At 35.4% G+C, this 17,721-nt stretch overlaps 1 protein-coding gene across 4 annotated transcripts in view; it reads left to right on the forward strand.

Moving 5' to 3' along the window:
- Window positions 1-471: 471 nt before the first annotated feature.
- Window positions 472-17,721, forward strand: part of atxn10 (ataxin 10) — a 192,551-nt gene continuing 175,301 nt past the window's right edge. For 2 of the 4 annotated variants that reach the window (XM_039769392.1, XM_039769393.1), the window contains exons 1-2: window positions 472-657; window positions 2,246-2,437. In XM_039769392.1, coding sequence (XP_039625326.1) covers window positions 515-657; window positions 2,246-2,437 — 335 coding nt within the window. In that variant the 5' untranslated portion in view covers window positions 472-514. The remainder of the gene's footprint in view (window positions 658-2,245; window positions 2,438-17,721) is intronic. The other 2 variants (XM_039769391.1, XM_039769394.1) reach the window with 2 other exon arrangements.

The raw sequence follows: 17,721 nt of genomic DNA on the forward strand, positions 1-17,721 counted from the left end.
TTAAATGCAACTAATTATTTCGAAGTCAGTTGAATACTGCAAATTGTTTAAAACAAGATCAACAACGTTTTGATAATAAACTAATTTTTTCAGTGGTATGCATTTTGTTACTGATATAAAACAAAAAAATATATAAAAAATAATTTTCCAGTTCGCTCCATTCCTACCATCTGGGTTGTTTGCGTAATCAAATGGTATTTTTTAATTTTTTTAAATCACAAAACTCCGAAAAGCTTCCGTTTCAACGGTGTAGCTCTTTAAAACGCGTTACAGTACCTAAAGAAATTTTGAAGTACTCATTTTGTTGAATCAAAACACGCACACTTGGTAAACATAATACATTTACGGACGAAGCAGAAACATGCGGAAAGCCATATGTGCACGCGCGCGTAAGAAACTACAAAGGTCGCGCTAGCGTAAACGATTACGCAAGAAGCAGCGATCCAATAGAATTGTACTTCCTGGTGGGCGGAGACACCGCTCTATACCTTACGTACTCTGTCACTGATAGTATATGGCAGCGTCCACGGAAAGCATGGAAAACGCAGCTACCTCACTTGAAGTGGTGTTAGAGTCCCTTCAGAAAGGGATTGTAAGCGACACGCAAGTTGAAATGATGCGGAACCTAACGATCTTATTTCGCGAACAGCCTTTCAGGTATTAACAAAGTATTCTTAAAAAGAGCTTCACAGGTTTATTTACAAAGAAATGCATCGATTACTTGTAAGACGCGTGCCTTATCAACGTAAAGGAGAAAAATTACGATGCTTTAGTAAAATATTTTGCGTTTATTTCCATTGAACAAAATCTAATATTTGCCTCATTTGACTTACATCATATGAGGCACATTCCCATTCTACCAAGTTCCGCTAGTCATCCTTTTTTTCGGTCCCTTCAGCAATTTCCATAAGTTTAAGGCGTATTTATGTTTCTCCCCAAGGTTATCAGTCAGTAAATAATGTTAGCATTTTAACTGTGTAAAGAAATACAGCAAAAATAACAACAGATATTGATAATCAACCAGGGTTCATGTAACTAAGTTAACTTAGTTGGCGATGTGCTAAAATTTGAGCAGTGCCTTGTGGACCGTTATTTTTCACACAAGCGTTCAGATTTCTTAATACTGTACTTGTCAACTGAGATTTGTTTTAAATTCATTTATTTTTAAGTTTTCCAGCTTACATTGTGAAATGTCACTCGACATAGACTGACAACGTATATTGGTCAGCGAATTAATTGGCAAAAGCACACATTTAGTTAACGATGGTTATTATACCCTGGTTGTGTTGGGCCCTGATTGGTACTGATTTTTATTGTTTAAGAAGAAATTATGAAACAAGGAAAAGTTTTGTTTTTCTTTTAGAGCTTTAGAAATGAATTAATCTTGTAAACGAAATGATTAGGTTTCTAGTTTTATATATATATATATTTAATATTTCCTGACTTGTATCACTTGTATAAGCAAGGAGGTTTATTTTCCTCTCAGTTTTTCATTAGCAACGGACCTCTCAGATTAAATCACTTTTTCTGTACGGATTTTCTCAATACTCATTACACCTTGTTTGGAAATAGCAACATGTCATGCTCACAATCCACTTCTTATATCTAACAGGAATTGGCACAGCAAAGGTGGCTTATATAACTAAAAACTGATAGAACCTGTTGCAGTATACAGGTATCATCTGTATTCTGTCTCTTCACAAAGTTTGCAATCCTATAAGAGACACCATTCCATTTCTAGTCACTCTCACTTCAGTTTAGTGTGCCAGTTAACCTAACACACACACCTTTTAGGATGCAAGACAAAAGCTCTAGTCCAAAATAAACTAAACACCAAGAAAATTCAAACGCCATACAGGCCCTGGTTTGGCTTGGCCTGATAGGCAGCAACACTACTATCCACTTTTTCACTGTGCTGCACAAAACTGAAATGATTCTTAAAAATATTACACCTTCACTTTTAATAATGTGAAATTGACTAATAATAACCTCAAAGTAATTTGAGCACAAGCAAGTATACAATAAAATATTTACGTTTTGATTGTTAAAGGGAAATTGAATTAAAATATGATAAATATAATAATGAAACAAATTTTTAGATCAGATTTAGGTGCTTTTGATATTTATTGATACATTAGTCTTAATACAAACAGGGCAGTGACTTCTGTTCTCTTAGCAGTTTTAAGCAATATAATAGCTAAACAGTATTTCATGACCTTTTAAAAATAATTTCATTCTTTTTCAGAGAGAGTGCTGATGGTTCTTTTTTTCACCACTTACTTCAAATTTTGTGCCAAGCAACCAAAGTCATTCAGCCACACTACATCACTGAAAAGTGTTTCACACCCACAGATGAGTTTCTCCAGGTGACAACTGAGTGCTTTAGATGTCAAAGGAATGCCTGTGTTGAGTGCCCCAAAAACCAGAATAGTATGAGGTACAACTATTTAATATTTTTTGCTTCTGTTATGATCTTCACAGGGAATTGTATGTGTTTAATTTACTGTAGTTATAGTGATGGAATGTTTATTCATATCTATAGTTGTGTGCAAACATTATGGGTGGGCATTCTGGTCCAATTTTATTTTTTGTTGATTTCTCTACATAAGAAGGTGTTAATGCAACCAGTAAACCTAAGTATCACATAATCATGCAAATTAAAATTCCCAGCTATTTATTTGCGGAATTCAATAGATTAGGAAAAAAGCCCGTAAAATATAGCATGTGCCAATTTTTGTGCACCCTATGACGTAATGCTTAGATATCCCATTTGGCAGACATTTCAGCCTCCAAATGTTTTTTGTGGCCAGCTAACAGCCATTTTGTTCTTGATTTAGGAATTGTCTTCCTCTTTCTTTTGCAGAATGCTGCTAGTTTAAAAAATATGCTTAGGCTGTCTTGCATGCATTGCGTGTGTGTGACTTACCCTTGGAATTTTCAATAATATTCAAGTCTGGGGTCTGAAGGACATTACAAGACATTAGTCTGCCATTTCTTGAACTGGTTCATTGTTGATTTTTACGTATATACTTGACTAGTTTTAATATCCAGACCCTAGGATTTGCTAAATCCATTATTTCCTCTAAATATATTTTTGTATGGGGATTCTAAAGAACCTCAAAAATAATAATAGGTCCCCTGACATACTGTGTACATCCACACATAACTTTGGGAAGGAGAGTAACTCAGTTAAGGCAGAAACCTGATTTCTTAAAAAATTACATTTAAAATCATAAGTAATCCTCTGGAGTATTCCATTGTTAAAACATTCCAAAGTAATGTAACTGCGCAATAAACAGTTCAGTGCATCTGAAAACAAGCATGAAGGCTATGATAAGCTTCTTGTGTTTTATATCCCCTTTTTACATCCTTGAACTGAGCCCCTTATTATTTGCGCTATAGACGCTGCTGCTGCATAACCTGATTGCACTCTTTCAACATATCTATAGCAAACCTAGATAAAAACTAAACTGACACTTTATTAACTCTTTGAGGGCTGAATATTTTTTCCAAAAAAAGGATGGTTTCACACAGAAACAAACATAAAACATCTGTTACTGCATGCTGTGGCTGCAAGTTTGCCAAGAATGAGTGGCAGGCTTGCTGCCAGGCTGTCTTCACATGGCTGGGACAGCAGCGATGGCGGTCACGGTCGCAGTGCATTACAATCTGGTTTCTACCTCTTATCGTTGTTAAGTGGCAATCCACCCTGGCGAACATTGTTAGTACCACGACTAGCTGAGGACCGATCAGCTCAAGCTGGAACCTCACATTCGTTTTCGATCGCTTGTATCAAAATCTGAGTCCGACAAGTTCTAGTCCAGTTCATAAATAATAGACAAGATGTCATCAATGCATTATTTTGCTTTTTGCATTCGCTTTGATCTCTCGCCAGATGTTAGTGCCATTACTGCCATTGTGGGTGCCTTGCTACTCACGTGAGTGCAGGGAAGCTCGTTCAAATCTAGCTTTCCTTCTAGCAACGAGAGTCCAAAATATCAGTTGGTTTTGTCACAGTTTACAGTTGATTACCATCGTCAATCCCCCTTTTGACAAAAGTCGACATCAGCCCTGAAAGAGTTAATATGTTTCTGTTACCAGAAATATTTCCTTCTTGGCTGTGTGATTGAACCGTGCAAATGGTCCACTATGTGTCCGTCTTGCCTTATACCCAATGCTGCTGTTACACTAATAATGCAGGTATTTTTGCTTCAATAAAATAAGTATTGCTTTAGTTTACTTGTTACTTTAAAAAGTAAGCAAACTATATAATGCACATTAGTTTAAATGCATTACTGCTCCCAACATTCTGCTGCAGATCTTCATACTCTATGTTCAGTTCATCAACCATAAATTTAGCGATTTCTGAATTATTGAGACCGATTGTTTCATCCAGGAGAAGGAATAATGGGATCACCTGAGCAGTTACCTCAGGAAATTTATGTTTGTGCATGCTTTTACCTGTGGTTACTGAAAGCATGTGCAAAGCTAACAGAGTACACTGAACATGCACGGGCTACAACATCTTTAACTATAACCCACCTAAGTGTTTACACGCCCACATAGCTTTGTTATTCGTGGAGAACTCTACCTCTGTTAACTTACCTCGGTGACCAGTTACCTGCTTTTTCTCACCAGAATAAGGGTTTACATGACATATTTGAAACCAGGTTTCTGTGAATAACCGGGTTATTAAGACAAATGTAAATGCTCTAATTAAGGCGGTCCTTTTTTCAAATATGTCTCCCTTTTTTCTTTAAATACCTTTGCCGATTGTAGCTAAAGAGTTCATGTTTTGATTTATCAGACCACAGTATTTGATTGCTAAGTGTGTCTCTAAATGTTGTGTTGCATACTTTAGACATTGGCCTTTGTGGTATAATTGCAGATAAAGATTTCTGCTGATGACTACTAATGCAGATAATTTTGAGCAAGCAATGCCTCACAGTGGACCAGTGCAGCTTAATTCTTGTGTGAACTATATTTACTGGGTTCTTTGCAGGGATTTGCTTTATATACCTGACCAGTTTGCCTATAGGTCTATCTAAAATTTGACTTGACTTCAACAGTTCCCCATAGCCACTAATGAACAAGGTGTCCTGCTGGCGGGACAGAGCAATATTTCAAATTTGAAGTACTGTAAACCCACAAGTCAATCAAAAGCAGTTATGGTATTATTTCATTCCTGGCATGTCTTCTTTTAAATAAATCATAAGTTTCTATGGTCTCTGCAGTCATTATTTAATTTTCATTTCATTAATAAAATATTATGGTTTATTATAAATATATGGTTGATTATAATAAAATATATATACTTATGTACATGTGATTTCTCAGTTTTTTTATTTTTAATAAATTTGCAAAAATCTCAAACTTTTTTCATGTTGTCATTATGGGGTGTTGTGTGTAGAATTCTGAGGAAAAAAATGAATTTAATCCATTTTGGAATAAGGCTGTAACATAACAAAATGTGGGAAAAGTGATGCACTGTGAATACCTTCCGGATGCACTGTATTGTTTACTTGTTGCCTCAGAGTGATATATAGTGTGGGTGTGTGAAAATACTAACCGTATATACATGAACTAACTGCAGTACTTGTTTTGAGAGTTTGTTTAGGTGCAACGGGCACTGTTTACCATTAGGTGAATACCTTGTTCCAAACAGTGCAAGTCTGCTATGCTATAGAATATGACATCTAAACTTGGTAACAATGGACAAAAATCCCTTAAGCACCCTTTTTTGTTTTATTTAGTTGAAATTGGTGTAACCCAAAGTTTTTAATCATATAAATGCTTTTAAAAATTGCAGTGTTGTACTTCCTACTTTTAAGCCATTTGTAGCTCCTTTTTTTACAAAATCGGAGTAGTAGCTATTTACTTTTGGTTATATATTTGGGCACAATGATGCTAAAACCCCTTAGTTCATGAGGAGTTAACTTACATTTAATAGTGTTCTGCAGAGACAAACTGCTATTTTGTGTCTTCCAGCATTTTTTTTACATATAATTACAGTTACCAGCATTTTGCTGCAAGTTGCTCAGATAAACTGAACTGTGATTCAACTGTGAACTGTTTACCTTCAAATTTGAACCTTTTCCTATAAATGTTTCATACTTAGAGTAATGACCACAGAACTCTGCTTTAAAGTTTGATAATTATATTTTATACATGTTTATACATATGTTTGTCCATCCATCCATCCATCTATTATCCATTCCACTATATCCTAACTACAGGGTCACGGGGGTCTGCTGGAGCCCATCCCAGCCAACACAGTGTGCACGGCAGGAAACAAACCCTGGGCAGGGCGCCAGCCCACTGCAGACATATGTTTGTCTCAGTATATATCTCACATTATAATCCTAGGTTAGAATGACTGGTCACCTTATATTTCAAAGGACAGGTAGGATTTTTGTAGTAGGCAACAAGATGCAGTACAGACAAACACTGTAGACAAGATAACTTTTTTGCACATACTTTTGTGATTAAAAGCATTTTGTCCAAGCTGTTCATCATTCAAATAAATGGACACCTACAGTGCATCCGGAAAGTATTCACAGCGCATCACTTTTTCCACATTTTTATATTACAGCCTTATTCAAAAATGGATTAAATTCATTTTTTCCCTCAGAATTCTACACACAACACCCCATAATGACAACATGAAAAAAGTTTACTTGAGGTGTTTGCACAACAAAATAGTCTTTTTTTTCTTCAAATGTATGTTGATTTTCTTTAGCCAGGAACTTACTATTTTCCCTGTTTGAAATAAGGTTGGGCTTTTGAAGAATTATTGTACAGGCTTAATTTTCAAGTCAATATTCCATTGAGCATCAGTTATAAAATGCAGATATTTTAATAAGACCAGTAGTTGTTTGAAATTAAATTATAATCTGTCATTGTGGCAATCCAAGTCTGAATCCAGGCTGTGACTTCCTGCAAAGCTTTCATTGTGTTTCTGTAGGTTTTCTCCAGCTAAGCAAGTTTAATTCCCTCGTCTTTAGTATGAGCAGGTTAAGCTAACTGGTGAATTGAAATTGACCCACTATGAGTGATTGTGGATTGGTGAGTGAATTAGTGAATGCACCTAGCACTGGACTGATGGCCCTCTCAGGGTTGTTTCATGATTGGCTCCCATTGTTGCTGGGAAACAGCATAGTTCAGCGTATTTTTATTAAGCAGACTTGTACCTATGAACATAGGTCTTTACAGAATAATTATAATTGTTTGTAATTACTCTATAGAGAGCAAAATAAATAGTTGGACTTGCACTTCCTGTGAATCATAAACACAAAATTTAAACTTAAAAGAGAGAAACATAATTCAGTATAAGGAAGAATGTATGTGAGTGTAGTATGATGTAATAAGTCCAAATTGTAACTATTATAGACACCCACATTCTGAAAAAGGATCATTGCACAGGTGAACCATCAAAATATTATTTAGTTGTAAAGTATCTGAAAATAGGTCTGTCATATGTTAATAATATAACAAGTTAAAGGTGGACCAAGTGCTACAATGGACATAAAGAAAGGAAAATGGAAAAAAACTTGTTATTGGCAAGTCAAAAACAATTACTAATTAAAAGCCATTTAATTAAGCAATATGAAATAGACTCAGTAGCAGCTCTTAAGAGTATGCTATTCTTAAATAATACAATTTAACTTATTTTTTTGTGTAGTGCTCTTTGCTGTGTGCTGGTGCAGAGCACTGGGAGCAATTTTCAGTTAAAATACAAGTATGTATTATACTAATGAGTAAATACAGAACTGGCACACTTATACATGCAAATTTGTTAAAACACTCGGAGAACAAGGTAGGAACTAATTAAACATAAATGGAAACCAACAATATCTGTCAATTAATTGATGAACTATGGCCAGTTGACAATGGCGGCGATTAAAATGATAAAAGAGAAAGTCAAAGACAAAGTCAGACATAGTCACAGTCCTGGAGATCTTGACTAACTGAGTCTTAGTACTTGATTTAATTGCTGAGACTGATACAGGCTCTTTAAAAATGATAGGTAGATCATGTCAGAGTTTAGTGTGTCCTGTCTCTAATGGTTTTATTAACTCTCTAAATTTAATTGAAGCCTATATCTTGAGAGAGCAGTTTATACACCGGAATATAAGAACTGGAGTAATGATAAGGTTAATTAATTTAACAGTGTAGAAATTTATAATGGTAAGTTTCCAGTTGCTCAGAAGAATTGCAGTTAAAGCTGCATTAGGTAAACCTTTCAAGAGATGAAAAAGTGCTAAAAAAGGCATATAGTGCAACTAAAAGGGGTAGATCCTTATTTTTCCATACCTTGAATTAATAAGATTGAAGGGAAATATGTTCCGGCATGTTCACTTTTATCGGTTAACAAAGTTCAGAATAAAATGATTACGTTTATAATTCTTTTATTCTGCAATTAACAAATAAAAATAATTTCAAAACAGAAGAGGGCTATCACTCCTGTGATATTTTAAGTTCAGTTCATTTTCATACAGCACCATTCTGTGTAAACTGGATATGAGTGTTGCACACTGTGATTATGATGTTTAAGTAAACTACATTTATTTAAAAAGCAGCACACTAATAGAAATATAAGCATGATTAGTATTATACAGCTATTGACTGTGAAGTATACTTTAAGCTGTGTAAAAATAGTGAAAGTAACTAACTAGGTTTGGCTTTTAACATAATAGAGGGGAATGTAGAATGCTTGCCTTGGCTGTTAAATGAGGTACAGTTAGACTGTGTTTAAAGGTACACAGTGTTACAATATGTTTCACTCCAACAAGCTCCACACTAAGCTAATTGTTGAGAAAAGCAAGAGACTAATGACTAGTTAACACCTAGGAATACGAGAACCCTGCAGCATTTGGAAATTAAAATGACCTTGATCTTTCTTTTGTTAAACTCTGTTTACCAAAGGTGCTTAAATTTTTGCAGTTTCACTGATGTTGCAGGGCTTGGTAATATTTGCTAGTAGGAAAGCTTTGCGCTTTATGAGACTGCCATTAAAATGTCAGTTTCTTATTGACTAAACAATCATTACATCTTTGATTCTTTGTTTTTGTGTTTTGATATGTTTTATACATACAGATATATTACACTAGTAAGTTTAATCTGGCAGCCTTGCTCTTTGTATGCCTTGAATCATTTTGTTATATAAAATACTGAAATGCATAAAAAATATCTTAATTCCTTGTCTGGTCTAGACCTAAGGAACCTATGTCTGACACATCCTTTACTCATTTCTCTTGTTTGCCCCTCCAACTTATTATTCGTGTTTGGGTGTTAATTATGATGCAGGTTTGTTTTTTTTTTTCTTTTTCAAAAATTAAATTCTGTTTGAAAAGCAAAGGTACAGAGAAAGCCAAGTTTTAGTCTTTTCCATTTGCTTCTGATAGTTTTTGTCTTAACATTTTGTAGAAATATAAAGTTTTATATTCAGTATTCAAAATACGGCATTTGCTGAGAAATAATGCCTATAGTATACAGTTGTGCTTGAAAGTTTGTGAACCCTTTAGAATTTTCTATATTTCTGCATAAATATCATAACATGTAACCTAAAACATCATCAGATTTTCACTCAAGTCCTAAAAGTAGATAAAGAGAAAACAGTTAAAACAAATGAGACAAAAATATTATACTTGGCCATTTATTTATTAAGGAAAATGATTGAATATTGCATATTTGTGAGTGGCAAAAGTATGTGAACCTTTGCTTTCAGTATCTGGTGTGACCCCCATTTGCAGCAATAACTGCAACTAAACGTTTCCGGTAACTTTTGATCATTCCTGCACACCGGCTTTGTTTTTAGTCCATTCCTCAGTACAGAACAGCTTCAACTCTGGGATGTTGGTGGGTTTCCTCACATTAACTGCTCGCTTCAGGTCCTTCCACAACATTTCAATTGGATTAAGGTCAGGACTTTGACTTGGCCATTCCAAAACATTAACTTTATTCGTCTTTAACCATTCTTTGGTAGAGCGACTTGTGTGCTTAGGGCCGTAATCTTGCTGCATGACCCACCTTCTCTTGAGATTCAGTTCATGGACAGATGTCCTGACATTTTCCTTTAGAATTCTCTGATATAATTCAGAATTAATTGTTCCATCAATGAAGGCAAGCCATCCTGGCCCAGATGCAGTAAAACAGGCCCATACCATGATATTACCACCACCATGTTCCACAGATGGGATAAGGTTCTTATGCTGGAATGCAGTGTTTTCCTTTCTCCAAACAGAACGCTTTTCATTTAAACCAAAAAGTTCTATTTTGGTCATATCCGTTCACAAAACATTCTTCCAATAGCCTTCTGGTTTGTCCACGTTATCTTTAGCAAACTGCAGACGAGCAGCAATGTTTTTTTTTTTGGGAGAGTAGTTGCTTTCTCCTTACAAACCTGCCATGTTGTTCAGTGTTCTCCTGATGGTGGACGCATGAACATGAACATAGCCAATGTAAGAGAGGCCTACAGTTGCTTAGAAGTTACCCTGGGGTTCTTTGTGACCTTGCCGACTATTACACACCTTGCTCTTGTAGTGATCTTTGTTGGTCGACCACTCCTGGGGAGGGTAACAATGGTCTTGAATTTCCTCCATTTGTACACAATCTGTCTGACTGTGGATTGGTGGACTTCAAACTCTTTAGAGATGGTTTTGTAACCTTTTCCAGCCTGATGAGCATCAACAACTCTTTTTCTGAGGTCCTCAGAAATCTCCTTTTGTTCGTGCCATGATACACTTCCACAAACCTGTGTTGTGAAGAGTGGACCTTGATAGATCCATGTTCTTTAAATAACACAGGGTGCCCACTCACACCTGATTGTCATCCCATTGATTGATAACACCTGACTCTAATTTCACCTTCAAACTAACTGATAATCCTAGAGGTTCACATACTTTTTCCACTCACAAATATGTAATATTCGATCATTTCCCTCAATAAATAAATGACCAAGTATCTACTTTTAGTACTTGAGTGAAAATCTGCTGATGTTTTAGGTCATATTTATGCAGAAATATAGACAATTCTAAAGGGTTCACAAACTTTCAATCACAACTGTACATGTATTTCTTGTGTTGTAACTGAGTTCCACTTAATCTTCAGCATACTACAGATAATATTTCTTTTAACAAGATGTGTAGAATACCAGGCAAAGATTGACTACAACTGAGGATATATGACTGTGGGTAAGGTAATTAAAAAAAAGATGCGTTTCAGACATAACATGCATAGTACATTAAACAATGTTACAGCTTGTGATACTTGTTGACTGTATAACCATACAACTTAGCAAGACCAATTTGGGCAGCTGTACTATTTTGCAAAAGCAGAAACAGAACAGACTAAAACATTGAAGTACCATGAGATGAAAACAGAACAATAACCAGTTTAAAATATGATGAGGTCAAAGTCAGAAAACAGTAATTGAGAAAACAAACATGTAAAGAATCATTGCCTGGAAAACTACTTTTAATGCAGATGTATACATAATGCAAAGTTGACTCACTCATTCACTCACTCTTCAACAAAAACACTATTTCCCATTTATTGAAAAAGCTCAAATTGGGCAGAATTGTACATATTGAACTTTCCAACGTCACTAATTCTCCAACTTCCCGTGTAGGTAGAAGGCTGAAATTTGGCAGGCTCATTCCTTACAGCTTACATAAGTTAAGCAGGTTTCATTTCGAAATTCTACGCGTAACGGTCATAATGGTTGACAACGTTCGCCATGTTGAACTTTCTTATTAATGGCTCCATCTTCACGAAATTTGGTAGACGGCTTCCCTGCGCTAACTGAAACCAGTGTACGTACTTATTTCGGTGGTATGATGCCACTGTCGGCCGCCATATTGAACTTTTCAACGGTCTTTGTTACTTATGGGCCCATCTTCAAGAAATCTGGTACGCGGGTTCCCAACGCTAACTGAATCCTACTTGCGTACATATATACATCCATAGCCTGCAGCTCGGTCACCGTGTGAGGCGGCGTTGGGTCCCCCATCCCAACGCCTCCCACATTGTTGGCTGCCTGCCTATATAAGGCTGTCCGTCGCCCCAGTCTCTACATTCCCTTCCTTGCTTCGCCATGGGATTCACGTCTCCCTGCTGATAATTACAGCCTTTTTATTTAATCCACGGCTTCTCCGCTGTTTTATTGTTCATTTATTACGATTATAGTTATTGTGTAGGTATTTTAGACTTACTTTACATTATTCAGGTACGTATTTCCTTTATCATTCCAACCGTACCCCCATTAACATGTCTATCGAGGTGATCACCATCGATCAAAGAACTGTCACTTACCAAGTAGTTTCCATGCCCGGAGATGGCACCTACCTTTTTCATTCTCTTTGTTACATATTGCACAGCCATATCAGGCTCACTCTTGATATCCGGAGGAACATTGTGTCTTATGTATTGAATGACTGGGACAGTTTCAAGGTGTGGACTGATGACGGTACAGGAGATAATTATACTACACAGGAGCACTATAAGAGTGAAATGCTTAAGCCCTTCACCTATGGTTCTGCATGTGAGTTGATGGCTGCCGCTGAATTGTTCGGTTGTCGCTTTCAAGTTTATCGAAATGGCCAAATATTTTACACCTTTCGACAACCGCCAATGCCTCTTAAACATCTTAGATTCACAGGTGACGATTTCAGTAGTGTACACTTTGATATTTATGAATGTTTAAACTGTCAAAAGCTGGATGTGAAGTTATCGATGAAACCGGTTGTATACGCTTGACAGATGCCGAATGTCTCTTCAACACAAGTCCTACAAATACTGTCGTAATTGAAACGAACCATGAAACTCAAACCGATTATGACAGCAGCAATCCAAGCTGTGAGATTTGAAACAAGATTACTGTTCACATGGCCAATTGTACGTTGCATGCTCAAGGGTAAGCACAGCGCACAGCTTGGTCATATTACAACCGGAGGGCCGAACTCACAATGTGGTATACAAAGAGATCCTTAACAAATAATTATTGGATTATTTTCCCTCAGTTTAAAAAGGTTTAATTTTCTTTTTAATAAAAATTTTAAGGCAGTACTTTGCCGCTGCGGAGCGCTGGTATTTTGCTAGTTTGTTAATATTTGTCAATAATAATGCTGTACCAAGTGTGCTATTTTCAGGTGCCCAATCCTTTTTCCGCCTAGTACATACAAAAGTGAATGCTATCAGTACAGCAACACCACAGTAGCATGGAAGAACGAGTGAATAAGTGGAGGTGCTGTGACGAGGGAAAAAAGACAGGTGGGTATGTGGCTTGAATTCTGAAGTTGAAGAAGGAAGGTTTCCTGACGCATAAACAATTAATAAAACAGACAAAAAAGAGACACTTGAACCTCAGCCACTGGAAAAAACCTGGAACAACCCTGGCTGAAATAAAACAAATATACCCTAAACTGCATCTGCTAACCCCCAACCCCCTAAGGACTTGCATCCATGTTAAATCTACATCAGAAATTAAACATTAATGTTAGCGCCTACAGTGACTGTACATATAGTTCACAACATTATTTTTCTTCTAAAGGGTGCAGTTTCTGACTTAATTCATTCTTCACAGTACATACACCAAATACTGAAATACTTAACACTGTTTACTGAGATTAATACACTATATAGTAAAACACATAAACTGCTTACTGAACCACATACATTGTATAGTGAGACTTTGTTTCATATGCAATATACTGAAATGCATACACTTTCTGAATTTATAGTCAACTAACTTTATTCATTTTCTCTAGTTTCGAAAATACAAAGTATGTTGATATTTTGTCTCATACATTATATACTAATATTTACTGATATGACTAGGACAGACCTATAGCAGCTAAAAAAATCAAAAAGTTTGTAAATTTGTTTTATGCTGTAAACTTACTGCTGAGCAGTATCTAAGCATGAGCATTTCTCTAACTCTTTACTGAAAATCTCATGACATACATTATTTAGATACAATATTGAATCATATCATCTAGAGAAATTTTCTGACAACACAGTTATAGCTGTGTGAATCAACAGTGGGCAAAGGAATGAATACAAAACACTTGTGGATGACTTTGTTGAATGGTGCAGATTGAACCCCCTGCACCACAACATTGGTAAGATAAAAGAGATTATCGTAGACTTCAGGAAGTTCAAGTCCACTTAACCCTGAGCTGTAATTAATGGTGAATATGTGGAGATGGTAAGAAAATACAAATACCTTGTGATTCATCTAAACAACAGGTTTAAATGGAGAACCAGCACAGAGGCTCTATACAGGTCCTTCCTTATGTAAATAATTTAAGGAACAAAGCACATTAGTTATCACAATACAGAACCATGAAATAATAAATAAATGAAACTATTTAGTAATAAATAAAACAGAACGAAGGCATAAATTAATTTAAAGAAGATAAAATGAATAAAAAGAAAAGACAAACTAGTCATGGAAGAGACCCTAGCCATTTCCTAACATTGTACTTGTGGTCCTTGTTTAGGAACTATTTAGGAAATTTTTAGATCTTAAGCATCAATTATTTTAACACTGCTGCAGTCTAGCTCATTTATTAGATTTAAAAGATTAAACTGATGTCCAAATGACAATCTCCTGAGATGTGTCTTTTGTTTTGCTGTCTTCCCTCTCAGAATGGCATTATAATCCTATATAAGGTAAAATATGACAGATTTCCATTTCCAAATAATTGTGTAAAATCTCCTTTTTTTAGGATGTAGTTTTCTCATATTTTGAACACTGAAAGTGGCTCCGTGCAATAGATGCACTGTTTCGGTTTCCCCATTTATTATTCCTCTTTGCATTATGCGAAGCACAATTGTATATAGCAGTCACATTGAATGTGGATTTTATGCAGACACGCTTGGTCACTAGTGGACTAGGCACCGGTTAATGGCAGTAAAGGTTATATAAAATTAATTCAATTCACACTTGAGCACATGTGATATACAGGAAAATGCTTTCCTTGGAGAAACAATGTGTCATCTCTAAACCTCATTGTAAAAGGCATGCCTTCCTTTTTAGAAAATAGTTTAAAAGTCTGTCTGAAGGATGAAGCTTTTGGTTATTCATATCATTTTACGTTATTGGAATACATCTTTATTTGAAATGTTTACTCCTAGTGCTTACAATTTTCACACCTGTGGCATATACTGCAGACATCAGACCTGAACCTGCAAGGCATTTGCATTATCCCCTTCCACTCTCCAGCTCCCCCTAAACACTCCATTTGCCATGAGATTTAAATATCTCATTTCTTGGGCCCAAGCAACTGTTGGTATCTTCTGATTTGTACCTGATTTGTAGATCTCTCAAAATTGTATACCATATCTGACACCAAAGGTTTTAAATAAGGGATCAGTAACTTGTGCAGTATTGTTTCAGAATTGCTAATTTGTCAATTTTTGAATTGAAAATAACTATAAATTAATTTAATGTGTGCATATGTTAACATAATCGATACAGTTTTAGAAAACCATCTATCATTTTTTTTTCTAGAACACATGGCTAAATCCACCCATCCCCCGTTCTTTTTTACATGGGCCAGGATCTTGTCAAATATTACATTTAACCCCTAATTTACATGTGCTATTCTGTAAGTTATTTTTTAATAATAAATGGTAACTCTGTGGTAATTAAATAAAATACTATGAATTGTATTTGGTGTATCTTATTAAATTAAATTTATTTTGTCTCCTTTGCATGCCATATTATTTTCAAACCTGCTATTTAAATAATGGCATCATTCCTTCCTGCTTAATAAAAGCACTTATATATGTACACTGTATTGGTTTATACTGTTTCTGAAATGCTTAGTAGCGGGCTTAAATGTTAGTGCACCAAGAACACTGCATGGCTGTTACAGAGATTAAAGGCTATTACCATCTTTTCATTTTCATCAAATTGTGCTGTTAATTTACCTCCTAACTCAGTGACAAATTGTCTTAATACATATAATATTGTAAACTTATTGATGTATCTGCCATTCTATATTTGTATTTTTGTCATCATCACATTTTCCATATGTGTTGTGCTTATTATTCAGTAGTTTGTATGTTACCAAATATGGCGCAATAGAAGAAACATGTAAAGTACTGAGGACTAATTTTATTTCAGAATTGTATAAAATAAATGCATCGGGCTCAGTCATGCAACATGTTGTTCAAATACGTAAGTTAGATATATTTTAAATAGCACTGCAGAATGTTACATGTTGAGTAACTATGTAAATAATATTTTCATCAAGTCCATTGATTTATCAATGATTGACATTTATTTAATCTGACATTGATTCATAAAGATTTGTAAATATTTACATGGTGTCCAGGAAACGGATTTGAATAGAAGCTATAGCCACATTTGGTAGTCTTCAGTTTAACTGTATAACTGTCAAAATGTATATTTGTATTTTTATTTATAGTAACTAAGTGCAAAGTCAAATATGCAGTTAATGTGCTTATTTAGACAAAACAAGATACCTAACTACATGCATTTCTTCATGTGAAAGATGCTCTAATTTATCAAAACACGAACATGTGATTGCAAAGGTATGCAAAAACTTCAATGTTTTTTGTAGAGTTACTTTATACAGTATGTTGAGACTTGAAAGTTATTAACATGACATGAGATGCGAAAGTCTGTAGCAAACATTTTTTTTGGGGGTGGTGGGTTCACAGTTATTCATGAAATTTTCTAGTAGATAGCAAACTGCCTCTAGACAATCTTTAATTTAGTAAGGCACAATATACAGTAAAATCTGTATTGTTTTTCATACTCTGTTAATCAGGACTTTACAAGATGGTACATTATATAACAATATTGTATTACAGAAACTTTTGGGAGTCTACTTTTGACCATTGACGGTGTATTTCTCCAAGTGGGCTATAGTGTTGACTTGTTTTTGTTCACCAGCTATTCATCTAGTGCAGTGCACTTAAATTGTATTGCATTATTTTCTGATTCTCTTTGATTTCTTTGGATAGGATTGTTTAAGGACTGTTTAATTGTAGTGGTGGTGGTGTGATGTGAGATTTTACATATAACTTGATAAATATTTTGTATGTCTTTATTTGTAATTTAGGCAAAGCAATGTAATTTAGTGTTTACCCTCCATGTGACTAAGTCTCTTTGAATTTTACGACAGAGTTGGTAGAGGATGTGCCTTAAACCAGTTTGGCGAGTATTTCTTTGCTAAAGTCTTTCAACCCCTGCAAGAAACCCAGGTTACGTTAACATGTGGTTTGGGGGCAGGTGTTAAGATGTTCTATTTCCCCCATTGGTCTGAAGTATGGCTGTTTGGAATTGGCTTGGATTAGAAGCTTTTAAGTACCATGATGTCCTATTGGCTCTAGGGGTTGGACAGAACATCATTAAATGTACGTGCTTAACCTCACAATCTCTCTCTTGCTAACCTGTGATGATGAGGACAACACAATGAAGAGCACAGCTCTGAGGTGAATGTAACTGAGATGAAAACTGAAAACGCAGAGGACAGACAACTGAAAGGGGAGGTGCATTTTTTGTCAGAAGCTTGAATAAATTGTGATGCCTTGTCTGCCCTGTTGTGTTTTATATATATATATATATATATATATATATATATATATATATATATATATATATATATATATATTGTAAGATATGGCCGCCATGTACCCGCCAATACCCCAAGCAGCCAGGTGGAGCCCTCCTTGCAGCATGGAGGT

The sequence above is a fragment of the Polypterus senegalus genome, chromosome 11 (genome assembly GCF_016835505.1).
Source record: "Polypterus senegalus isolate Bchr_013 chromosome 11, ASM1683550v1, whole genome shotgun sequence".
NCBI lineage: Eukaryota > Metazoa > Chordata > Cladistia > Polypteriformes > Polypteridae > Polypterus > Polypterus senegalus.